Genomic DNA, 27,905 nt, shown 5'->3' on the forward strand with positions numbered 1-27,905 from the left:
CGGTGGTGACGAAATCGAGGTGGTAGAAGAATTTGTGTACTTGGGCTCACTGGTGACTGCCGAAAATGACACCAGCAGAGAAATTCGGAGACGCATAGTGGCTGGAAATCGTACGTACTTTGGACTCCGCAAGACGCTCCGATCGAATAGAGTTCGCCGCCGTACCAAACTGACAATCTACAAAACGCTAATTAGACCGGTAGTCCTCTACGGACACGAGACCTGGACGATGCTCGTGGAGGACCAACGCGCACTTGGAGTTTTCGAAAGGAAAGTGCTGCGTACCATCTATGGTGGGGTGCAGATGGCGGACGGTACGTGGAGGAGGCGAATGAACCACGAATTGCATCAGCTGTTGGGAGAACCATCCATCGTTCACACCGCGACTGCGATGGGCGTTCGGACGACTGCGATGGGCCGGGCACGTAGCCAGAATGTCGGACAGTAACCCGGTGAAAATGGTTCTCGACAACGATCCGACGGGCACAAGAAGGCGAGGTGCGCAGCGGGCAAGGTGGATCGATCAGGTGGAAGATGACTTGCGGACCCTCCGTAGACTGCGTGGTTGGCGACGTGTAGCCATGGACCGAGCCGAATGGAGAAGACTTTTATATACCGCACAGGCCACTTCGGCCTTAGTCTGAATAAATAATAATAACCTATGTCATAACCAGTTGCCAAGGGGATGCATCATTGGAGTGACAAAATCAGCGAACGGCCAAGTAAGAAGTATTTTTGAATAGAAATCCAAGGGAGGAATTTTTGATCGTTATGCTTGAAAGCTTGCAGTGCTCAAAGTTGGCGTTTCAAAGACTATACTTTCGGAAAATCCTTCATATACTCAAGGGAGGACCTACCGAACAGTAAGCCCCTCGGTTGATTGATCGATCAACGCACGCCCGTGCCTATCAGTAGGATCTTCGCTCTGATAGATACAACAGCCGAACGAGAGATAACAGAGATGAAATAGAACAACAGAAAAAAGAATGCACAAATGCACCTAAATATTGTTACTAAAATCTATCCAATTTTTTATATAATAAATTCTTTAAAATTGATAATCCGTGCTTAATCTAGATACCTTAAAAGCGAGTGACTTTCAGATTGACTAAACTCAATAACTAACTTGTCATAAGACGAATTCGTACTATTCCACTTGCAACCGAATCCATTGTTGTCCAAATTTATAGGAGGTACTGGTTAGGAATATTTCAAGCAGTCTCCTAAATTTAAGATTGAAGTTTATCACCAAAAGTAAGCCCCAATATTAAATTACTTCTGTTGAATACATATAGAGTAACGGTATGCAATAACACACATTTTCCTGGCGAAACGAAACGAAACTAAATTTTAAATGTCCATGTTAGTTCGAAACGAAAGGAAGCAAAATATAAATTATTTCCGTAACTTCGAAACGATACGAAATCAAAGTCCTATTTGACCCTCAAAAACAATCGGATTTTTGAGTAAACTGAACGTAGAGAAGTGTACAGAATTTCAATAAATATTGGTTTTTGTCATGCCAAATATAATTAATGTCTTAACATCAATTACAAAGTAATTGTCTATAGAATTACGACTACGTCGGTATGTGCAATTAACTTGCACTGACTAAACTCAACGAACCGAAGGAGCAGACTTTAAAGTCTTGCATTTGTAACGAATTATGCAACGCTGTTGCCGATGCTAAGCCCAGTGGTTTGTAACTGTGGATTAAAACAGCATAAAGTTTGCAACCTTAATGCAATGCGGAGCAGACAGTTTTGTCCGAATGCCGTAATATGAGCGCGCATAAATCTCACAAAGGCATTAGGCATTATGCATCCTCGCCCAATGTCTTGATTTAAACTGTTTTGATCAGCGCGCAGAAATCAGCTTGCCGTTGCATTCTTCTTTAAGATGCACTAATTCAGTAAATGAGTCTGACGTAAGTTTCTTGTACGTAGGGTACCTATGAGGAAATTTGATACAAATTATGCATTTTCCAGTCATTATTAGAAATGTTACAAGTTACACCTTACTTAGCACACTTAACTAATCGAATTATATGATGGAGATCGAACCTAATTATAATAATACGAGAGCAGAGACAGTCAGTAGCATTGCCAATTTGACCACATTAAACGTCGGCGGTTTTCTATTAATTCTCAAAAAGCGCGGAAACATAAAACACAAACACCCTGAAACATAAGAGCTAATTGATTAAAAGACTTCACTTTTTCCCCTGCTCTTTGTTTCAAAACCGAACGAATCAGTATAATCCTATTAGCTGGAGTATAGAAGCATAACAATAAAAGATGAAATTTCATGACTGCTGAGCAACTCAAAAATATGGGATGAAAACAAGAAAAACCATAAAACGGTTACACGGTCTCAGCCTATTATAAATGGTTTGAATTGAGCGTAGCGAAATAAAAAACAAATGCAAAAAAAATACGATTCGAAACGAAAGTGAAAAACGCGGTGGAGTGGTGAAATGCCAAACAACAGCAACCACAAATGTGAGGAATATGGCATGGCTCAATACAGACGAAATAAAAAATAATGAAATCAAAAAATCAGTAACGAAAAAAAACAACTGTTGAGGTATCCAATATGGTAATGGGTGTGTGTGTGTGTGGTTGGTTGGAGTACACGAGTGGGAAAGCAGCAAACCACCTACTTACCTCGATCTTTGCCATTCGATGGCTCGTCGGTGATGTCATCCTGGCTGAACTCGTTCCGCACATCCTGGATTGCTGCCAGTTCGTTCAAGCCGAAGTTTTGATCCCTGGAACGGAGACAGAGGAAAAAAAATGTGAATCAGCACCGAGTGAAAGGTAGAAGAGATTGAGAGCGTAATAAATTTGGGTAATTTGCGGTTTGATGTGAGAGCGCCGAAGGTGGGTGGTTTCTTGTTGACATGGTTGCTTGATGATTGACCTCATTACGAAAAAGAAATCGTGACAAACTGTTCGTGGGTTCGAGGCTCCCTAGAATCTGTTTGGGAGTATACTGTCGTCAATCGCAATTCAGTCCCATCTGTATATGTCAGGCTACGCAGTTTGACATTCTTAAGAAAAATTGACGAAATCGATTGAAAATTTAAAAAATTCCATTGGTACATGAGTTTTAATTGAATTAACTGAAAGCGATGATTTTAGTTGGTCTCTCATTTTTGTCAGACATAGTTTATGGAAATTGAATAGATTTCAATAAATAGCTTCATCACGATTGCTGATAAGTACGTAAACGTAAGTTCGAAAAAAAAAATCGATTTCGTCACCACCAATTCAAACACGTGGTGGGTGGCTCACATTGTCTTCTCTTGAACCTCTTCCTATCATGAACTTCGTCTTCGACGTGTTGATGACTAGTCCGATCCGCTTGGCTTCCCTCTTCAGTCTGATGAAAGTTACGTGCCATAATATCTATGTCGTCGGCGAAGCCAAATAGCTGGACGGACTTATTGAAAATTGTACCACTCGTGTTAATCCCTGCTCTTCGTATAACTGCTTCCAAAGCGATGTTGAATAGCAGACACGAAAGACCATCACCTTGCCGTAAACCTCTGCGGGTTTCGAAGTGACTCGAGAATGCCCCTGAAACTCGAACTACGCACATCATCCGATCCATAGTCGCTTTGATCAACCGTGTCAGTTTATCCGGAAATCCGTGTTCGTGCATTAGCTGCCATAGCTGGTCCCGATCGATTGTATCATATGCGTGCTCGTGCGGCAAAACTTCCTCCCAAATCTTGGTAATGACCCAGTGCAGAGCTCTAGCCAGTGCCTCATCACCGTGTTTAAATAGCTCTCCTGGTAGTTGGTCAACCCCAGGGGCTTTGTTGTTCTTCGGCCGGTAAATCTCCTCCTGGATTTCCTGGAGATCCGGAGCCGGTAAAATTATGTCCTGCGCGCATTCCCCCAGGTCCATCCCCATACCGCCATCATCGTCTGCCACATCGCCATTCAGGTGTTCTTTGTAGTGCTGCCGCCACCTTTGGATCACCTCACGCTCGTTCGTTAAAAGGTTCCCGTTTATGTCCTTTCACATATCAGGCTGTGGCACGTGGCCCTTACGTGAACAGTTTAAATTATCATAGAACTTTCGTGTGTTATTAGCACGATACAGTTGCTCCGTCTCTTCACGCTCGATCCTCCTGCTGGTGCTTTTTCCTCCGGAAAATCGAGTTTTATCTATTCCTCGCCCGTTTATATCGTGCCTCGTTCGCCCTCGTGCGGTGTTGCAGCAATCTCGCCCATGCTGAATGCTTCTCTTCCACTAACTGCTCACATTCGCCGTCATACCAGTCGTTTCTCTGATCCGGGGGCACCATGACAAGTGCAGCGGTTGCAGTGCTACCAATGGCGGATCGAATATCTCTCCAGCCATCTTCAAGAGATGTTGCGCCTAGCTGCTCTTACATTGGGAGTTAAGCTTCCAGCTGCTGCGCGTATTCTTGGGCTAGTCTACCGTCTTGTAGCCGCCCAATGTTAAGCCGCGGCGTCCGACTTCGACGCGTGTTGTACACCGTCGAGAGTTTTGAGCGCAGGCATACTGCAACGAGGTAGTGGTCGGATTCAATATTCGCACTGCGGTAAGTGCGGGCGGTCGTGATGTCGTAGAAGAATTTACCGTCGATTAGAACGTGGTCGATTTGTTTTTCCGTTTCTTGGTTAGGTGATCTCCATGTGGCTTGTGGATATTTTTTGAAGTGATAAACAGAATGTGTTGTCGAGATCAGTTTGAGCTAAAGTGTTAGTTCCACTCATGGGTACCTATGTGATGTTAGTTTAAATTGATAGTTTCTCACAAGTCATAAGCAGCACAAATCAGTCTACAATGGTTGCAGTATTTTTAATTTGATCAAATCTGGTCAGAGGCCGTCTATAAACCACGTATACTTTTAAGACTAGAGTGTTTCCCTTTTCACTAGAGTGTTTCCCCCGGCCCACAATTTAGCAATACTTCCGGAGGGTATGCTGGAGAACGCGCACACTTAGGCATTAGAAAAAAAACACAAAATCTCCTCACCAGACTCCTATTGATTGCAAGGCGTGACAGTAACCTAACGGTATCTGCGGTACTAACTCACGCGTGGGAAAACCACCCCGGCAACAACCACCGCGCATGAATCGCAAACACCTCTATATTTGCATTTAATAAGGTCCCCGCAGCTACGTAATAACAACGTTACAGCAGGCTCTACTGCAGCCTTTGATTGTGTTCAAGGTGCCACCACCGCTGCTGCTTCGACATGATCTGTTGAGCTGCCGTGTTCACCATATTCCAAATAACTTCATCTCGGCACATTCTCTCAACGAAGTTGTTCAGGGTTGTGTCCATGCCGCTGGCAAAGCAGCATGTCATTTCGCTCAACATCGAATCGCGAATATGCAAACATCACATGCTCCGCCGACACTTCCACGCTCATGCATTCCAGGCACTCCCAAACCTATGCAAGAACTTTTTAAAACAGTCCTGTTCAGACAACACCTTTTTTTCTTGAGCAAGGGTAAACTAAAATCTACCAACAGACACCCGAAGAGGTTAACTCAGGCAATGTGGGGATGGGATCACCCGACCCACTAAAACCAAAACCCTTTCGCCAGTCCGTATCCCCCGGCCGGCAATTGAGCAATACATCAGGGGAGGACTATTGAGAACGCTCACGCCTCAAACGCACTCGACGTTATAACGCAACATCGACTTCAAGGGTGGTAACCTCACCACCCGTCGATTGCAAGCTATGATAGTAGGCCACTCCGGCCTTAGTCTGGTAATAAATAAATAATCTCCGGTTTGGCAATCCTATGCCTTTGCTCACAAGGTTAACTGGAGAACCCAGCTATCGTTATTAAATGCATTCCCCACTAGAAGAGCATAACAGAAACTGAACACAATATTAACATATTGTGATATTTCTAACTTTTTTTTTTTTTTTTAGCTTTAATAATGTGTTTTTGCCTTTCTCGTACAACAAAGTTGTACCGAAAGGCTATCATTTCACTCCAAAATCGAACTTTTTATAGATGTCTTTGAGACCCATGATGTTATATACCAATCAACTCGGCTCATCAAACTGAACCAATGTCTGTCTGTCCGTGTGTATGTGTGTGTGTACACGAAAACCGAAAACATTAGCCACTTTTTCATATAGTAATTTTTAACCGATTTTCTCGCAACAAGTTGCATTCGACAGGGGACAAAGCCTTGTTGATCACTATTGAATTTGATAACGATCGACCATTGCGTTAAAAAGTTATTAAGAAAATGGAATGGAATCGAATAAGCGCCATATAAGGTTGGTGTCTTGGCTAAATGCGAGAAAGGCAGTATCACCACTCGGTGAATTAAGTTGGGTTTTTTAATTCTAGGATTAAGTTCAACACAGGGATGAAAGGGAACTGGAGGAGTTCCCTTTGCGGGCCAACCTTGGGTCCCGCCGATGGTGATTTAGTAGTGCAGAATATAAGAGAGGGTCGACCGGAGGGGCCGCCCTGCGTGCCAGCCAAGGGCATCGCCATTTGTTATTAACCTATTTAATCCTAACATTTTAAAATTTTGTCGTAAAGTGAAATAATAAAAACGTATGCACAGATGAAGACAATTAAAATAAAATAGAGACACTTAAGATGATGGTACACAATCCGAGTTGGATACGGGTGATCGACGTGGATAGGGTCATTTTGGTCCTGGTCAGACCTGTGGGGGTTGACTTCCTACTTTGCCTTCCTTAAATATGCATTCCCCTGGTTCCTGTAGATCCGTGCTATGATGTTCTGCTGTGATGTTACTGATGCGCTGTTCTCCGGTGGTAATGTTTTGCCCCTGAAGGGTTGAAGTTGCAGTTGAGGCCTTGTCCGTTAAGTCCTCGCCAATATTTGCCAATTTGACAGAGATCCTTTTATTTTTCGACCTTTCTTCGATGAAAGGATCAGAACGCCACTTGTTGAGTGTGACGATATTCAGAATCCGAAAAATTCGGAGGGAGCCTGAAAAATGCTCGAAGGCTTTTTATCGATGTCCTTCAATAAAGGAGTGGACAAAAATTCGAATGCGAATTGGCATGGCATGTCTGTTGGTTTGGCGAGGTACAGTTACAGATAGGGAAGGTCGAAGCCCCCCCAGCCGAAACAATATTTCTAACTTATTTTGATACAATTTTGTTCTTAGTGGCCATTATCTTTCAAATGTTGTAACAGGATTTTATCATAATATGATTTAAAAAATGCTTAACACCGAATTGCCCAACAGTAGGCAATTAAAATAGATGTAGCAAAGTCTTCCAGCCATATAGATATCACAACGCTGATATAATTTGCAAAGGTTGCCTTATTTGTAATGTTGTTAGTTTCATGTTCTCGAAAAATATTCTTGTTCAAACAAAAACAAAAGTTTTGTATTGTTGATCACAATCTGGAGACCTATCACGAACTGTAAAAATCTGCAACTGCACAGAAACAATATTTTTGTATCTGATTCTGTTATAAATTTCTAACAAAATATGTTATTTTTATGATAAAATTGTAACAAAATTTGATAGTTTTTTAGTTTAAAGTAGTGTAATTTAGTGTGAAAAAGTTTAGATATTTTAACAACGTCCTGCACCAAGTTTCTAACAAATTTTGTTATAAAAATTTAGAATAACATAATAACATAGGTTGATATAATTTTGATATGACCTTCTAATCGGGTTTTCACATCTAATGTGGGGTGATTCAAATATGACGTCCACTACTTTTTGGGATTTCTAGACCCCCCCTCTGTCACACTTTTTTGTATACCTAGTACATGTACTGTCACAAAATCTTAGACCCCCTCCCCCCTAAAACGTGTGACATCATTTTTGAACGACCCCGTAATCAAATGCACAGTACTTTATGCCTCTCCTATTCGATCCACGCGCTATATTAGCCGTGTCCGTTACCGTTTGAATTCCTTCGATGGTAGATCGGCTTTACGGAATCCATTCTGGTTGCTTGGTAAGCCATCAGCACATTCCGTATGGACAGAAGGATCTCCCAAGATTTCCCAGGCTTAGGCAATAGCACCAACTTCTACCGTTTCCAGCGATCTGGGAAGTTTCCAGGAAACATTGGAGGCAGCTCCTGATCATATATGAAGCGACGAGAATCGCGTGCTTAAGGACCAGGACAGTTAAGGACCAGGGTTCCCGACTAGAAGGTAATATCAAAATTATATCAACATATGTTATTATGTTATACTAAATTTTTATAACAAAATTTGTTAGAAACATGGTGCAGGATGTTGTTAAAATATCAAAATTTCTATAAAAAAATGCACTACTGGAAACAAAAAACTAGCAAATTCTGTTACAATTTTATCATAAAAATAACATATTCTGTTAGAAATTTATAACAGAATCAGATACAAAATATATTGTTTCTGTGCTGTTGGAATTTTTACAGGTCGTGGTAGGTCTCCAGATTGTGATCAACAATCATATTTTTTTGTTTTTGTCTGAACAAGAATATTTTTCGAGACATGAAATTAACAACATTACAAATAAGGCAACCTTCTCAAATTATATCATCGTTGTGATATCTATGGATGGGAGACTTTGCTACATCTATTTTAATTGCCTATTTTAATAATAATCTATTTTAATTGTTGGGCAATTCGGTGTTAAGTATTTTTCAAATCATATTTTGATATAATCCTGTTACAACATTTGAAAGATAATGGCTACTCAGAACAAAATTGTATCAAAATAAGTTATAAATATCACAATATGTTAAAATTGTGTTCAATTTTTGTTATGCTCTTCTAGTCGGGTTGTTATCGTTAATCAACGATTCATGCCGTTAACGTTATTTTTTAATCAAGGGCGTTGCGTTGAATTTTCTGCAAACAAACGTCAACGTAAACGAAGTAGGTACGTTGAATCAACATCAACGCCAACGATAATCACATCGATGATTTTCAATCATGAGTGAAACATTTGTAGGTATATCGCTACTAAGAAAGTGTTTTTAGCATAAAAACTAAGCTATTGGCGATCATCAAGGTAAAAGTTATGAAATTCATGAATTTGAAGTAGTGCAAAACTACTACGAGCTACGTTTACGTTGTCGTTAAGCAGAGGCTTCAACGCACGAACGAAGTTTGCGTTGAACGTTAAAGTCAACGATTCAACGTTCACCTTCCATTTTTGATTAACGCTAACAACCATGATTTAGACCTGGTGCCTAATTCAGCTTAAGTTTTCTTGCAGCGGCAATAAACTCATCGTTAGTCATTAGCCACGTCCACTAACTCGTACGTAGTGTATCATACTTCGGTAAAAAAAAACTTCGACGATCCTGGCTAACATATCCGGGGATTTCTCAGGACGTGTGTTATTAGTCGTAGCCACCACTATCTTGTATGTATTCCGCATGGAGTATCGTTGGCCATCCCACACAGCTCTTCAAAACAGGCTCCATGATCACATTTTTTACCAACGCGATAGTAAAAATTGCGGGACAAATTGTGGTAGACAAGCTTATCCGCCTAACAAAGTAGAAATTAATTGACTTTAATACCTTAACTGTCGAGTTTTGAGCGAATGTAAAGTATGCTAAATCAAAAACTATTCCCCAACGCTCAAAGCCTTAACCTCAGGCCAGGTTGTTTTTGATCTTAACGTGATGCAAATGGCTCTCACTGCACTGATATGCCGAATATTATAGTTGGTGAAACGAATCTGTGTCAAAATGTAGAAGGTCAAAGGGTCGAAGAACAAAAGATCTAAACGAAAGAAGATCCAAAGGACAAGTCGAAGGGACAGACAATGCACCATGCGTCTCCATATGCCTGTATGATGACATGTTGAAAAAGCTTGTCGGCATAAAAAGTAATAAATCTCCAAAAGTAGGGGAAGAGGCCTTAAAATGCATCTCACTTTTCGGCGAGGCAATGACTGCGACTGGTATGACGGCGAATGTGAGCAGTTAGTAGAGGAGAAGAATGCAGCATGGGCGAGATTGCTGCAACACCGCACGAGGGCGAACGAGGCACGATGCAAACGGGCGCGGAACAGACAAAACTCCATTTTCCGGAGGAAAAAGTGCCAGCAGGAAGATCGAGACCGTGAAGAGACGGAGGAACTGCACCGCGCTAATAACGCACGAAAGTTCTATTAGAAGTTGAACCGTTCACGTAAGGGATTACCAAGGTTTGGGAGGATGAGGTTCTGCCGCAGGAGTTGATGGTAGGTGTCGGGCGATAAGCTGGATTGTAGCAACTACCGCGCAATCACATTGCTGAACGCTGCCTACAAGGTACTCTCCCAAATTTTATGCCGCCGACTAACACCAATTGCAAGAGAGTTCGTAGGGCAGTACCAGGCGGGATTTATGGGTGAACGCTCTACCACAGACCAGGTGTTCACCGTACGTCAGGTATTGCAGAAATGCCGCGAATACAACGTGCCCACACATCATATATTCATCGACTTCTAAGCCGCATATGATACAATCGATCGGGACCAGCTATGGCAGCTAATGCACGAAAACGGATTTCCGGATAAACTGATACGGTTGATCAAGGCGACGATGGATCAGGTGATATGCGTAGTTCGAGTTTCAGGGGCATTCTCGAGTCCCTTCGAAACGTGTAGAGGGTTACAAGGCAAGGTGATGGTCTTTCGTGTCTGCTATTCAACATCGCTTTGGAGGGAGTAATACGAAGGGCAGGGATTGACACGAGTGGTACGATTTTCAAGAGAGGTCAATGTAAGCCACCCACCACGAGTTTCTATCGGTGGTGACGAAATCGAGGTGGTTGAAGAATTTGTGTACTTGGACTCACTGGTGATCGCCGATAACGATGCCAGCAGAGATATTCGGAGACGCATAGTGGCTGGAAATCGTGCGTACTGTGGACTCCGCAAGACGCAACGATCGAATAGAGTTCGCCGCCGTACCAAACTGACTATCTACAAACGCTTATTAGACCGGTAGTTCTCTACGGACACGAGACCTGGACGATGCTCGTGGAGGACCAACGCGCACTTGGAGTTTCCGAAAGGAAAGTGTTGCGTACCATCTATGGTGGGGTGGAGATGGCGGACGGTACGTGGAGGAGGCGAAAGAACCACGAGTTGCATCAGCTGTTAGGAGAACCATTATAAAAGAGATTATAAAAGACTGCAACGCCGTTAGAAGTAGTTCCGGTAAATAAAAACTATTTTGAAAAATTTCTGATGGAGTTATTGAAAAAATTTGAGAAGAAATGCCTAGTGGAATGTCCAAAAGAATCTCCAGAGGAATTCCTCGAAGATGTTAGGATGGAACCCAGGGATAAGTTTCCTAAGGAATTCTAGTGGGTATTTCCAAAAGAATTTCTTGAAGAATTTCGATGCAGTTCCCGAAGTAACTCCATGAGAAATTTACGAAAGAATTCATAAAGGAATTTCCGAGTCAATTCCTGGGGGAACTTCATAAGCAACATCTGGAGTAATTTCCAAAGAAATTCCCGTAAGAAACTGAAAAGGATTTTTTGGAGAAATATACGACGGAACTTCTGGAGATATTTCTGATGAGGTTATTAAAGAAAATTTCGAAGAAATGCCTTTAACCCTTAAAGGCGCAAGGCGATTTTTTTAGAAATCGTCGGAAATATTTTTACCGTAAATAACCATGGAAATCATGAACAATAAAAGTATTTTCGGTTTGTTGTTTTAAAACAACATTGCGCATTTAAGGGTTAATTACAGAGTAATAATGTCAAAAGGTATTTCTGTATAGATTCCTGTAAGGCTTTATGAAGGAGTCCATGGATGGGTTTCCTATGAAATTTCAGGAGGTATTTGCCAAGCAAGGAATTTCAGAAAGAATTCCTTGAAGAATAGCTATTCGAAGAGTTTCCGAAAGAATTTCCATCGCAATTCCTGAGGGAAGCTCATAACCAACATTTGGAGAAATCTCCGAATAAATTCCTGGAGGATTTTATTGTAAGAAATTCCGAAGAAATTCCTAGAGAAATTTCAGAAGTAACTTTTTAGGAACTTAATAAAGGATTCCTGGAGAAATTCTATGGCAAACTATGAGGTAAGTTCATAAGCAACATCTGGGGGAATTTCCGAAAGGTTTTTGTAAGGAATTCCCGAAGGATTTTCTTGAGATATTCTCAATTAAATTTCAGAAACAATTTCAGAAGGAATTCGAGGAGGAATTTTCAAAGATTTTTTTGGAGAAACTTCCGAAGTAACTTCTTTGAGGAACTTCCTTAAGAAATTCTGAACAAATTTTCGAGGAAATTCCTGAAGGAAGATAATAAAACCAACATATCGAGCTGGCTCGGCAAATGCTGGGTAAAGCGTACCATTGGTACTTCGCGTACCTGAAGGAATAAAATAGACCCCAACTCGCGGTTCTTAGCCTCTTTCCCAGCAACTCCTATCTCTACCTCCCCGTCGTGATGGCCGGGATATGAGCAACCTTAGGGAAGATCGGGTAACCAACCCCGGTGGTAACTATAGTCGTATGCTGACAGGGAAGGGGGGTTTGCTTCTCTCCGGAGGTGCAAATCTTACTGAGCGTCTGTTCTCCATGTTAGGGGCGGCTGATCATCGTACGAGTGCCAGCGAGGGACTCTAAGTGAAACTGTGCACCATGGTCCACCGGGAATAAGGAGGAATGGTCCTCCGGAAATTTAGGGGGTTTGGTGTCAGGCCCTGCAAGCCAGCCTTAAAAAACATAAGCAACGAACAATCAACAAGAGAGTAAGGACGATGCTCGTGGAGCCATCGGCGAAGACCACTACGACGAAAAGGGACTAGCGATTGGAAACTCGGTTCGGGGAACTGCAAATCTCTCAACTTCATCGGGAGCACACGCATTATCGCCAATGTGCTCGAGGACCGTGGATTCGGCATCGTAGCGCTGCAGGAGATTGCGAACGGATCAATGGTGCGAACGTTTAGAGGTAATCATTCCATCTACCAGAGCTGTGGCAACACACACGAGCTGGGAACAGCGTTCATAGTGATATGCAAAGGGGTGTGATCGGGTGGTGGCTGATCAATGAAAGAATGTGCAGGTTGAGGATCAAAGGCCGGTTCTTCAACTTCAGCATAACCAACGTTCATAGCCCACACTCCGGAAGCACTGATGATGATAAGGACGCATTCTACGCGCAGCTGGAACGTGAGTACGATAGCTGCCCAAGCCACGACGTCAAAATCATAAGGGTATGCGATAAGACACTTTTCCTAACGAAACGAAACGAAACGAAATTTCAAATGTCTGTGTTGATTCGAAACAAAACGAAACGAAATATATATTTACTTTCGAAGCTTCGAAACGATACGAAATCAACGTCCATTTAATTCGAATTTTTTCGAAACGAAACGAAATTTTTTTTTTTTCCGCGAAATTTTTATTGAATTGATTTTACATTATGTACGCAATTCTGATTTCATTTTCTCAAAGTCAAATAACTGCTTTGCGACCAATAGAATTATAGTAACAGAAGAAGCAGTCTGTGATAAATCACCGTGTTCCCGTTTACCATTGGCGATAGGGCAATACCCCAGCATTTGTGCCGCTTTCAAAGGAATTCACCGTGGAGTCCGAATCTGATCAATTTTATATTAGTTCAGCTTTATATCAGTAAGTATTTATATAAAAGTATGGGAATTGTGTTTTTTTTCCTAATTTAAATTCTATTTAAACCCTTATTTCATTGAAGACTTATGTGATTATGCTGAAGCATACTTCATATTCATTTATCAGCGTGGTTTTATGGTATTGACCTAATTCAAAACCAGAATATAACTAGACCAACATTTGACTAAATTTATTCCTTCTGATTATTTGTCCACATATATAGCTATATACATGGACGAGGATTCAGAAGGAATAAATTTTGGCTGTTCCGCCCTTTTCAAATGTTGGTCTAGATAAGAATATAGTCTGCGCAGATAGAGAATTGTTATTAGCATACATTTGCTCGCAAGATGAATCCTCTGTTCATTTTTAAAATGCATAAAGATATGTCTTTCAGATTGCATTTCAGATATGTGATCGCAAAGTTTTTACGGCAGCAGTTGCCAGGTATGAAGAAATATTTTTTCTTTTTTCATACAAAAAGTTGTACCAAAAGGCTACCATTTCCTTCCAAATTCAACCTTTTTATAAAAGGCTCGGAAACCCATAGTCTTATAAACAATCCACTCGATGAACCAAGCTATTGTCTTTTTTGTCCTTGTATATGTGTTTGTGCATATGAGGTATGCAAAAATTGTTGTCGAATTTTCATCCTCAACCGACTTCAATTGAGTAAGAAACAGCTGCTCGAGCGATATGAGCCTGTTACGCCCTTACAGTCAATTTAGGATTAGGAGAGGAGAATTACTTTGATACTCATTATTATAAGATTTTAAGAGGAATGCTCTGTATCTCCGTAAGCGCCACGGGAAAGGAATCTTTGGTTTGTTGAAAAGGTAATTCATGTGAAGCCACCTTGGTAAGCGATTAAATATTTATTGTAAACGAAGTTATTTTGAAAACTCGAAGACAAAAACCGTGGTTCAAATCAATCCAACACAAAATCACCCTTGAGCGGTGCTTAGTCATGCGCTTGAATCTGGCTTGAGCCATAAGAGGTGAAGAAGTTGGCCTTTACTAAAAAAGAGGCGCTCTAAAAATACTTCATAAGGGCCTCAGGAATCAACGCCACGACTTTGCCTCTTTGACAAAGTTGTACTGATCTGATTCATATTTGATTACATTTACACTCTGACCCTGACGTCTTAAATATTGAGTCGGATCACTTTTGAAAAAATGGGATAGAATAGTAAAAGATATTTTTCGTTTTCTGTTGGACATTTCTAACAAAACACCGAAGACGTTTTATAGAAGAAAACTGAATACGTATTTGTCGACTCAGAATGGGATTTTGTAGTAGGCGGTAATAGAACAATTTGTATAACATTAGGTTTTGAAAATAGCTTTATGATTTTGTCAGCGGCGCAGCCAAAATTTTTGATAATACACGACCTAGAAGACAGTATGGTTTGAGTCTAAATTTGTTTCGAAATTCCGCGGAATTCCGTTAAATTTCGTTATGAGCTAGTTTTTTGAAGCGAAATTTTTGTGATTTTACGAAACGAAACGAAATCAATAAAGCAGATTTCGCCATGCTTAAATTCCGCGAAACTCCGCGGAATTTCGTTTCGAACCACCTGAAACGAAATTTTTCGAAATACCGCATATGCTTACCAAATCATCATAGGAGATTTGAACGCTCAGGTTGGCCAAGAGGAGGAGTTTAGACCGACTATTGGAAAGCTCAGCGCCCACCGGCTGACGAACGAAAATGGCCTACGACTAATTGATTTCGCCGCCTCCAAGAATATGGCCATTCGCAGCACCTACTTCCAACACAACCTTCTGATCGTTACACCTGGAGATCACCACTGCAGACAGCATCACAAATCGACCACGTTCTGATTGGACGGCACTTCTACAACATTATCGACGTCAGGGCATATTGTCGCGCTAACATCGATTCTGACCTCTATTTGGTGATGGTTAAACTGCGCCAAAAACTATCCGTCATCAACAATGTTCGGTACCGACACCCGCTGCGGTACGACTTAGATCGACTGGAGCAACCTGATGTCGCCACTGCATAGGCGCAGCATCTCGAGGCAGTGTTGCCGAACGAGGGTGTGCTCGATGGGGCCCTTGTTGAGGACTGCTGGAACACAGTCAAAGCAGCCATTAACGACGCAGCGGAGAACAACGTCGGGTATGTGGGACGAAGTCGACGGAACGATTGATTCGACGAAGAGTTTAGACAGATTCTGGAGGAGATGGACGAAGCGCGGGCGGTCGCGTTGTAGCAAGGTACCCGGCAGAACGTGGAACGTTATAGACGGAAGCGGAGACAGCAAACCCGCCTTTATAAGGAGAAGAAACGCCGCCTGGAAGAAGCGGAGTGCGAGGAGATGGAACAGCTGTGCAGTTCTCAAGAAACACGCAAGCTCTATCAGAAGCTCAACGCATCCCGTAAAGGCTTCGAGCCGCGAGCCGAAATGTGCCGGGATAAGGATGGGAGCATCTTGACGGACGAACGTGTGGTGATCGAAAGGTGGAATCAGCACTACGAGGAACATTTAAATGGCGGTGAGAGTACAGGCAGTGAAATTCAAGGCAGCGGAGGATATGACTACCTCAGTTTAGCGGACGATGGAAACCATCCTGCCCCCACCTTTGGGTAAGTTGAAGATGCCATTCAACAACTAAAGAACAATAAAGCAACTGGTATGGATGGTATCGGAACATAGCTCATCAAGATGGGCCCGGAAAAGCTAGACACTTGCCTGCACAAATTGATAGTCAGAATCTGGGAAGCTACCATGGAAGAAAGAGGTTATAGCCCCATCTACAAGAAAAGCGACAAGCTGGAGTGTGATAACTTTCGAGCGATCACCATCCTTAATGCCGCCTACAAATTGATATCCCAGATCATCTTCCGTCGTCTGTCACCATTAGTGAATGAGTTCGTGGGAAGTTAGCAAGCAGGCTTCGTTGACGGCCGCTCGGCAATGGACCAGATCTTTACTGTACGGCAAATCCTTCAAAAATGCCGTGAATACCAGGTCCCAACGCACCATCTGATTTCAAGGCGGCATACGACAGTATAGACCGCGTAGAGCTATGGGAAATTATGGATGAGAACAGCTTCCCTGGGAAGCTTACCAGACTGATCACAGCAACGATGGATGGTGTGCAAAACTGTGTGAAGATTTCTGACGAACAGTCCACTTCGTTCGAATCACGCAGGGGACTAAGACAAGGTGATGGATTTTCGTGGCTGTTGTTCAACAATGCGCTAGAAGCAGGTATCCGGCAGGTACGAGACGGCGTGGAGCGCAGCGAGCAAGATGGGCAGACCAGGTGCAAAACGACTTGGCGAGCGTGGGGCGTATTCGAGGATGGAGAGATGCGGCCTCAAACCGTGTATTGTGGCGTCAAATTGTTGATTCAGTGTTATCTGTTTAGATGTAGACTAAATGAATGAAATGAATGTCGGGCAGGTTTCATAAGAATGTCTGGAAAAAATCACGAAGAAAATTGAAAAGATAATTCCAAATGGAATGTTTCGAAGAAAAAAAGTCTTGAAAGAGAATCCCATTCAGCAGAGTGGCTAGTGAGTCGGGAAATCGTGAAATGCGTGAAATATGCGGTAATTGAAAGTCCATGTGGGAAATGCGGGAAAAGGTATGAAATTTCTTGAAATTATACAAAAAATCGGGATAAAAGTCACGAGGTGTTCATTTTATTATTTCAAGTAGGGGAACGGTTCGGCACATCATCTCATAGCTCCCATGTTCATCCCATCAAAAACAAAGCAATAAGGAGGTATTTGATTTGTTTCTGATTTTTGTGATTTTTTTCAGCAGTGAGCACATATGTTAGCAAAAAGAAGCGACGAGATTGATGCTGTATTTCTTTGATTTGCGTTAAGAATAATATATATTCGATGAGATGTAAAACGGAACAGTTCCCCTATAACAGCTGTTCTCAACCTGGGGTACATGTACCTCTGGGGGTACCTTCGTTAGCCGCAGGGGGTACCTTGACAAAAATGTGTAACGGCGGATGTATTGCAATTCCAATAAAAACTTATTGATAAAGTAACGATGTGACTGACTTGAGGTAAGCGACAGTATAAATTTAATCCTTATTGGAAAGTTTCACGGATTAACAAAAACTTCAGAAAATTTCTTAGAGAGCCATATATCCCGTTAAGTTTTCAGATCCGTTTTCATATATTTTATGAGTTACGGTTATTTCCATTTACAGCGAAACAAATAGAGGGTACCTCAATAAAGACAAAACTTCGAAGGGATACCTCTTAAGAAAAAAGTTGAGAACCCCTGCCCTATAATGAAAATGATACTGTTACCAGAGCACTGCTGAGGAAACCTAGACTCAAACTAGGATAGTGTTCGAAAATTTACAAAGAAACTGTATCATTACTGATTTGACTGCAAGAAGCCTTAAAAAATGACCTTAAATTAATCTAATAATTGACTGAAAGAATAAAATTCGATAAATTTTTCTTAGCATTTTTAGAATACGTAATGATCATTCACGTTTTTTTGCAAAACTTGAATATAAGTTTTTAATTGGAATCTTCTAAATTACATCGGAAATTAAATAAAAAAATATCAAAAGAAAGTCGGGAAATATGCGGGAATTTTAAAATGTAACTTAAGCGGTCACCCTGAAGTTACTGAAGAAATTTTCGAATGGAATAATTTATTGTTACAGAATAACTGTTTTAGCTACTGACACCAAATTATCACTTTATCGATTACGACAAAATGGCTGGTGCTTAACTATTTAGTACCTTCATCGGGGTGAGAATGGGTCATAGATCTTATCGACAGCCTGGAGGTCGGAAAATCATTGAAGTATGTCTCATGATTTTTGGTTATCTTACTTTCAGATACATTTAGTCTATCATACAGGCATTCTAAATAGTCGATGCAGTGAAAAAAAATTCAAAAAACGCTCTAGAAAATGAAAAACTGAAAGTGAGTCGAAGGTTTTGTTACCGCACTAGTGATACTTCAGAGGATTCAAAATAAAATTTTGAAAAATGATTCTGAAGTTGCCTCTATGGTATAGTAAATACCAATGAGCTTCATAGAATTTCTAATATTGAGACATTGCAACAAATGTTAAACAAAATAATTCCCAATTGTAGACAAAAATCGTTGCAATCTTCTATTGCAACGATTAGCTCCTTGTACCCTTTGTATAAATAAGGTTTAGTTTAGTTAAAGTTGAAAACAGTTTAATCCAAAAATTTAATTCAACCAGAGGAGAAATACTAACTGCCAGTAGCAATTGAAATGTATTAATAATAACTAAAAATGTAACATAGCTAATAAGGATGATAGTGTTAAGAAAACACGGAACACCCAATATAAGAGATGAATGCATGTATTAGATAAATTAGCAAATAAAATTAGTTAAAAAAAACGCTCAAGTGATAAATTAAGGCTTCATTTTAAATTCAATCATATACCACTACGAAGTAGAGAATTTATCTTTTCCATAATCAGAAACCCAGAAATCTTTATCTTAGTCTTTCATAAATCCTGTAAGCTTCCGGAAAGATAGAAAGCCGAAATCCCGAGAAACGCCTCAAGGATACCAGAATCTAAAAAACATAACTTGACTCAGACCAACTTCGAACCAATAGCATCGCGAACGAGAGGCCCTAACTATAACCACATGTCTATACACTTTCGCACTAGATGTCCACCATACAACACATTTTGAAATTCAGCTTTTGGTATGAGTTATTGACAAATTACTAAATGATCGATAACATCCTTGCTATACACGTTTCGTTATACAAGGAGAAAAATGTGCGCGATACACGGTGCTCTTTTTCAATCACACCTTAATTGAAATTTGATTGAACTCCTCTGAGTTCAAATAGTAAAGAACAAGGCCAGTAAAGACTTAGAAGAATTTTCCTTAGCAACCCGCGCGTGCAGTGCCCTATGGCCGCCTTGCTGCTTTTAGCACTTCCACAGTTATTAACAGCGAGGTTTCTAAGCCAAGTTACCTTTTTTGCATTCGTATATCCTTGGATTATCACGATGATAATTTTATGCCCGGGTAGTCGAGACAATTTCCAAGCCTAGACCATCACCGGGAATCGAACCGAGCGTCCCTCAGCATGGTCTTGCTTTATAGCCGTGCATCTTAGGGCCGATGCCCACGTAGCGGTTTTTCAACGCCACGTGCACGCAGCGTTAAAATAACGCTGGTGTGCATCGGCGTGGTGACGCTGCGTTACCGCTTTTTTCCGGTGCACACCTGCGTCTTTTTGACGCCACGTGCACTCTGCGTTGAAATGACGCTACGTGGGCATCGAGCCTTATACCGCTAGGCTGATGGGGGTATTCTTGTGCTGTGCGGTTGTATTTCCTCTTTGCTGGAGGAAGTTTTCAATACTACCCAAAGCTATTTTAATTTCAACAGTACTTCTTAGTGCGAACTTGCGCCGCGCCTGCCTACGTGCACGGAGGGGGATGCAGCGAGCACGCACAGAAGAGGAGCGTATTGAACGACAGGTGGCGTTCGTGGCTGCTAGAGCCGCTCTGAAGACTGAGATTAGATTAAGCAAAAAAGCCTGCTTCGAGGGCCTGTGTCAAAGTGCCAACGCGAATCCAAGGGGTGACGCCTATACTGCCGCTAACCGCAAGTCAGACTTATATGGATATGGCGTCCATATACAGATAAGTCTGACTTGCGGTTAGCGGCAGTATAGGGTCGTAATGGCCATGACACGTGGGGCGATGGCCCCCACAGAGCGGCGTCCAGAGATGCTGGAGAGGATCTACGCGGGGCTCTTCCCACGACATGACCCAAGTCCCTGGCCTCCCTTTGTGAAGCTGCCAGGGGCCAGGGTGGCCGACGAAGGAAGAGAAACTGTGGCGGAACTTGCGGGGATTGCACAGTCCCTTAGTGTAGGTAAGGCACCAGGAACGGATGGTATTCCGAACCTGGCCATCAAAGCGACCGTTGCTGAGGCTACCGAGATGTTCAGATCTGTCATGCAGAGATGCCTGGACGAGGGAGTCTTCCCTGAAGCATGAAAAAGGCAGATCTTGGTCCTATTGCCAAAGGCAGGAAAACCACCGGGAGATCCGTTGGCATATAGACCAATATGTCTGCTTGATACGGCGGGGAAGGTGCTCGAGAAGATCATCCTCAACAGGTTGTTGATACGCACGGAAGGTGCGGATGGTCTATCGAGTAACCAGTTTGGCTTCCGAAAGGGGTAAGTCGACCGTAGACGCTATCTTGATCACCAAATCCGCGGAGATACCTGTCCAGCGTAAAAGGAGGGGAGTTCGCTATTGTGCAGTAGTGACTCTCGACGTGAGGAATACATTCAATAGTGCCAGTTGGGCAACTATTGCAGATGCACTCCTGCGTCTTGGAATTCCCGAATACCTGTACAAGATTCTCGGAAGCTACTTCCAGAATAGAGTACTGGTATACGACACGGAGGCGGGTCGGAAGTGCGTTGACATAACCTCAGGGGTTTCGCAAGGTTCCATACTGTGTCCGGTGTTATGGAACGTCATGAACGACAGTGTCTTGAGGTTGAAGTTCCCGGTGGTCGTGGTAATCGTTGGCTTTGCTGACGATATTACGCTGGAGGTCGACGGCGAATCGATCGAAGAGGTGGAGCTGACTGCAGCCCACACGATCGCAATTGTAGAGGAGTGAATAAGTTCCAGGAAGTTAGAACTGGCTCACCACAAGACTGAGGTGGTTTTTGTTAACAACCGAAAGTCGGAGCAACAAGCGGTGATAAGGGCAGGCAACTGCGCGGTCACCTCTGAACGCTCCATCAAACTCTTGGGGGTAATGATTGACGATAAGCTCACCTTTGGTAGCCACGACAATTACGCCTGCAAGCGTGCCACCACAGCTATAGTGGCATTGTCCCGGATGATGTCCAATAGGTCTGCGGTTTATGCAGGCAAGCGCAAGCTTCTGGCTGGTGTCGCTCTGACCATACTGAGGTATGGGGGGGCAGCTTGGGGCACGGCCCTGCGTATTAACTGCTACAGAACGAAGTTCGAAAGTCCGTATAGACTCATGTGCTTAAGAGTTGCGAGCGCGTATCATACCATGTCGCACGATGCACTTTGCATCATCACCGGTATGATGCCTATTGACATCGTTATCGGTGAAGACATAGAGTGTTTCGAAATGCGCGGCACGAGAGGCATCCGTAGGACTGTCAAGTTGGCTCAATGGTCAAATGGCAGCGTGCGTGTTACAGTTCCACTAAGGGTAGATGGACACATAGGTTGATACCGGAGATAGGTACGTGGGTCAAGAGGCGCCATGGGGAAAACACATTCCACCTGACCCAGGTCCTTACAGGGCATGGTTGCTTCAGACAGTATCTACACCTGTGTTGTGTTGATTTTTTATATTCGGTTTTTGGCTCGGATTTAAGTCGCTTTTTACCTGTGTTGTGTTGATATTTTATAGTCGGTTTTTGTATCTGGATGTGATTGATTAACTTTTCTAGCCCTGCACAGTGTAAGTTTTCGTGTATCGGTAGAGGTAGCGGTGGATAATATTGAGAATAATATCGCGTTGTTACACACTAAAAAAATATCAAATTCACATGTGATCTAATCATTATTGTAAATGTTCTGTGATTTAACCTTCCTAGTGCATTGGAGTCAATTTCGACCCAAGCACACCCAAAACACCGCTGTAACTTTGTAACGCAACGAGATAAAAATCTGAAAAATTCTGACTTTTCCTAACTTTTGGAAATAAGGATTCCCTGAGAAAATCGACTTCCAGCGACATCTAGGAGAGGCGCCACAAAAAAAGTGACACATTGTGCATTGGGGTCCATTTGGACCCAAGATTTCATCTCGATCACAAAAACTCAAATTTCAACCGATTTTCGATCTTTAGGCACCAAACGAAAGCTGTAGGTTCCAATAACAAGCCCACGGGGTGATTCATCCAAATTGACCACTCTAGTCCCCGGGGAACCTGTGCTAAAGAGGTATTGTTTCAGCTTCTCAATTTGGCACCAAATTATCGAGTTTCGTGTTATGAAACATAAAATTGCTTGCAAATATGTGCTCTGATGATCCCAACTGTATTTGCTATATTGTATATGCCATTTCTGGGCAAATTTATCCCTCGAGCGGTCATCGGAAAGCCCTCTGGAAGATCCGGAACTACCGTAAAATTGGCCAATTCTAAAAGTTCATCCCAGAGCTTCGCGATTTTTTGATAACCATTCATTCTAGCAAATTGTGGGCGCAATCAATAGTTAAAGCCTTCTGTGACCTCCAAATGCCTCAGAAATGGTTCTTCGGAAGATCTGGAACATCCGTAAAATGGCCAATTCCAAAAGTTCATCCCAGAGCTTCGTGATTTTTCGTAAGCATCCATTCATCCAAATTATACGTGAAATAAATAGTGAAAGTCTTCAGTGACCCCTAAATGTCTCAGAAACGGTCCTTCGATAGATCAGGAACATCCGTAAAAATGGACAATTCCAAAAGTTCGTCCCAGAGCTTTGTATTTTTTTCATAATAATATATTCTGGCGAATTATGGATGCAATCAATAATGAAAATCTTCTGTGAGTCTTCTGTGGTCTACAAATGTCGTAGAAACAATCCTTCGGAAGATCTGAAACATTCGTAAAAGTGGACAATTCCAAAACTTCAGCACAGTGATTTTTTTTCGTAACCTTTCATTCTGGCAAATTAATAGGGAAAGTCTTCTGTGACCTCCAAGTTCTTAAGAAACGGTCCTCCGGAAGATCCAGTTCATTCGTAAAAGTGCTCAATTCCAAAATAATATCTCAGAGCATCGCATTTTTTTCGTAACCACCTATCCTGGCGAATTGTGTTTGCAATCAATAATAAAAGTTTTCGGTACTGTACGGTAATGGTACTCCGGAAGATCCGGAACATCCGTGAATGTGGCCAATTCGAAAAAGAATTCACGGAGGAACTTCCGAACACTTCGTTGAGAATTTCTGGAGGAACTTCCGGAAGAAGTTCGGTGGAGCTCCCGGAGCAGCTCCCCGAGGAATTACTTGATGAACTTCTGGAGAGTCTTGCGGAAGAACTCTCAGAGTTCTGAGAAGAACTTCTAGAGGAATACCTTTAGGAACTTTCCGAGGGATTACTTGATGAACTTCCGAAGGGATTACCGGAGGAACTTCTAAACAAACTTTCGGAGAAAGTTCTTGAATAACTTCCAGAGGAGCTTCTGGAGAAGCTTCGGAGGAATTCAACGAGGAACGCCGCCACGCCGCCATCGCTGGCTAATGATGATCTGTTACGCTAACTGTTGGAAATAGCCTCTTTTACGGATGCTCCGGATTTTACGAAGGAATTTTTATTATTGATAAGAAAATTATTTTGAGCTATCAGTGGAATGTCATTACTTGTCATCAGACGAGTTTGTACAATTCCATTTGATTCCATCAATTGATTTGATTCTACTATGTGTTTTGAAGATACGTATTTCGATCTTAACAGTAAGGCCGTCTTCAGTATCTCGTACTTGACTCGACTTTTATTATTGTGATTGCATATCACGGAGGATTTCGCTATTGATTGCGTACATAATTCACCCATATTAATGAAAGCGAAAATTAGAAAAGCTGTGGGATGAACTTTTGGAATTGACCATTTTCACTGATATTCCTGATCTCCCGGAGGACGGTTTTGTGCACATTCAGACGTCCTAGAAAATTCCAACTAGGGGAGACTGGGTTGACTTGATCCCATTCTCTGATTTCCGATGTATCACAACCAAGAATAAATAAACATACGCGATTTCCACACAGACTCTCTAAGAATTATCGAAATTTAATTTTTACATACCTTCTCGGCTACTTCGACATAAAACATTATTTTTAACCAACCACTGCCGAACAAATTACGCCGAATTTGGGCCTCTCAACCGAATGATGGCTGTTTACAATCAACACTGCGAAACTATTGACTTAACAATGTCTTGGCATAACAACAGACAACATTTTCAAAGAACAAACATTACAATTTCAGCAATAAAAATTCAAAATCAAAATTATACATCACTTTACTAAAAAAAGTTTATTTAATCATACTATAGCATTACAAAACAAACATGTATATAGACTAACGCAAAATGAACTCCCCCAAGAAATTATGACGTTTGAGTGGGTCGTATAATGAACGCAAAACGAATTTTTGTTTGAGAAGACGACCCGCTCAAATGTAAAAATTCATTGGGTAGTGAATTTGATGAACCCCTACACAGGTCTATGTATATGTGCTAGTTTACGTTGGTTGATGAAATAAAATAAATAAACTAATGGGGGATCAAGTGTCCTCATATTGAGGCAATAACTTCAAACTTTGATGGAATGTTGACATTGTCATCAGTACATTAAGCATATTTATGGCTTTGTGCTGTGAAAAAACGAAAGCATTTCGTCATTATTATGAAAAGTTGTTCAAATTTTGCGTGGCCAAACAAATCTTTGGGAAAGTCAAAACACACAAACCGGCCTGCAGAATAAATAAGGTTTGTGAATCCAGAAAACAACTCACCACATAAAGGTCATTTGTCTAGAGGATCTTTACTTAAAAATACGCTAGAACAAAACTTCTTTAGTTCTCGATAAAACAGGGGGTGATCAAGTCTCCCGGGAATCAAGTCTCTCCACCTTCCCTTATTGATTGCACAATCACTTCTCCGCTATGGATGTTTTCGAAATAAAATGTGGAGCTCTGGGAGAAACTTCTAGAATTCATACTTTTAGCGGATGTCCCAAATTTCCCGGAGAATCGGAGCCGTTAACAATGTGCATGTTAATGTCTCAAAAATCGAATGTGATTAACTTTTGGTAGGTCACAGAGGACTTTCACTATTTACTCCATATATGATTCACCATTACTACGTGAATGCTAACAAAAGTGCTCAAGTCTGGGATCAAATTTTAGGATTAACCTATTTACGGATGTTTCGGGCTTCTTAAGGACCGTATTGTGGTCATTTCGGGCCACAATAGACTTTCACTATTGATTGCATAATCCATTCGATGATATAAACAGTTTCGAAAATTTAAGATGAACTTTTGGAATTGGCCACTTTTACGAATGTTTCGGATTTCCCGGAGGGCCGTTTGTGGTCATCTCAGAAGACTTAAACAATTTATTGCGTACACAATTTGCCCGCATGAATGGTTACGAATTAAATAGCAATGCTCTGGAATGATTTTGTGGTATCTGCTCTTTACGGGAGCATTTCGGGAGCATTCGGTTATGAATGAATTGCGAAGCTCTGAGATGTATTTTTGAAATTGGCCACTTTTACGTATGGTCCGGATCTTTCGGATGACCGTTTCGGGAGCTTTTTGGGATTACTGAAAACTTTCACTACTGATTGCATCCACTATTCTCAGCATGGATGATTACGAAATAATGCGAATCTCTGGGATTATATTTTGGAATTGACCATTTTCACGGATGTTCCAAAAAAATCACAAATTTCTGGGATTCACTTTTAGAATTGGCCATTTTACGGATGTTCCGGATCTTCCGAAGGACCGTTTTTGGGACATTTTGGGGTCATAGAAGACTTTAACTGTTTGTTGCATCCACAATTTGCCAGAATGAATGGTTGTCAAAAAATCGCTAAGCACTAGGATAAACTTTCGGATTTGGCCGTTCTACGCATGTTCCGGATCTTCCGGAGGACCGATTTCTGAAACATTTAGAGGTCACAGAAGACTTTAGCTATTGATTGCCCCCACTATCTGCCAGAATGAATGGTTATCAAAAAATCGCGAAGCTCTAGGATGAACTTTTAGAATTGGCCACTTTTACGGATGACCCGGATCTTCCGGAGGACCGTTTCTGGGAGATTTGGAGGTCACAGAAGACTTTACCTATTGATTGCATCCACAATTTGCCAGAATGAATCATTACGAAAAAATCGCGAAGCTCTGGGATAAACTTTTGGAATTGGCCGTTTTACGGATGTTCCGGATCTTCCGGAGGACCGTTTTTGGGACATGTGGAGCTCACAGGAGACATTTAACTATTGATTGCACCCACAATTTGCCAGAATGAATCATTACGAAAAAATCGCAAAGCTCTGGGATGAACTTTTAGAATTGGCCAATTTTACGGAAGTTCCGGATTTTTCAGAGGGCTTTCCGATGACCGCTCGAGGGATAAATTTGCCAGAAATGGCATATACAATATAGCAAATACAGTTGGGATCATCAGAGCACATATTTGCAAGCAATTTTATGTTTCATAACACGAAACTCGATAATTTGGTGCGAAATTGAGAAGCTCAAACAATACCTCTTTAGCACAGGTTCCCCGGGGACTAGAGTGGTCAATTTGGATGAATCACCCCGTGGGCTTGTTATTGGAACCTACAGCTTTCGTTTGGTGCCTAAAGATCGAAAATCGGTTGAAATTTGAATTTTTGTGATCGAGATGAAATCTTGGGTCCGGTGCTTGGTGGCCTTGTGTCACTGCTTCTGCCTCCTAAGCAGGAGATTAAGGGTTTGATCCCTGGCCCTTTCCAATTTCCTATTAGATAATTTCGTTAATCATATAACTCAATCTCTTTGCAAATCAAATTCTCATTGCTAGCAATTATGATTCTAAATATAGAAGTGTTATAAAAAGCTGCCTGTTACTTAGTAGCAGTAAATAAAATGTAAAAATAGATTGGTATTCATTTGTACCCGCATACGAATGCTATATACGGTCGCTATGCTCGTGCAGGCCTCATACAAGTAAGAATGTGTGAGGTTGATGTGCGGGTAGCGATGGTGTGGTAGACGTGTGCGTGGTATTAGAATCCAATGGCATTCAAATTCTAATTGTAAAAAAATTAATCCCATTAGAATTCACTTTAATACTTTCTCATTGCTCTAGTACTTCTAATTCTCATTCATATATTCCTATCCAGAGCATTAGTGATTAATCATAGATTTAATCATGATTAATGAATAATGGGTTATTTAATCATTATTCATTAATCATAATCATACAAAAAATATGATTTAATCATTAATCATTAATCGTTAATCATAGATTTTTACATTCAATCATTAATAACTAATCATATTCATAATTGTTTAGAGTTTATTCATTAATCATCAATTTTAATCATAGCATACATCGCTTTTATTCATTAATCTTTAATCATAATCATATAATTTTTATACCTTTCAATAACCCAATTTGGAAGAAAGGTTACATGACTATTGATCATTATGTAAATCATTCAATTCAATTATTCATAATAATTAATCATTAATCATATCGATCGTTAATCATTAATCATACACATGTAGTGT

General features: G+C 41.4%; 1 protein-coding gene across 8 annotated transcripts in view; it reads right to left on the reverse strand.

The window, feature by feature from the left end:
- Positions 1-27,905, reverse strand: part of LOC134213035 (serine proteinase stubble) — a 205,805-nt gene that overhangs the window by 106,790 nt on the left and 71,110 nt on the right. For all 8 annotated transcript variants that reach the window (XM_062691520.1, XM_062691519.1, XM_062691522.1 and 5 more), the window contains one exon: positions 2,667-2,770. In XM_062691520.1, coding sequence (XP_062547504.1) covers positions 2,667-2,770 — 104 coding nt within the window. The remainder of the gene's footprint in view (positions 1-2,666; positions 2,771-27,905) is intronic.

The sequence above is a fragment of the Armigeres subalbatus genome, chromosome 2 (assembly GCF_024139115.2).
Source record: "Armigeres subalbatus isolate Guangzhou_Male chromosome 2, GZ_Asu_2, whole genome shotgun sequence".
Taxonomy (NCBI): domain Eukaryota; kingdom Metazoa; phylum Arthropoda; class Insecta; order Diptera; family Culicidae; genus Armigeres; species Armigeres subalbatus.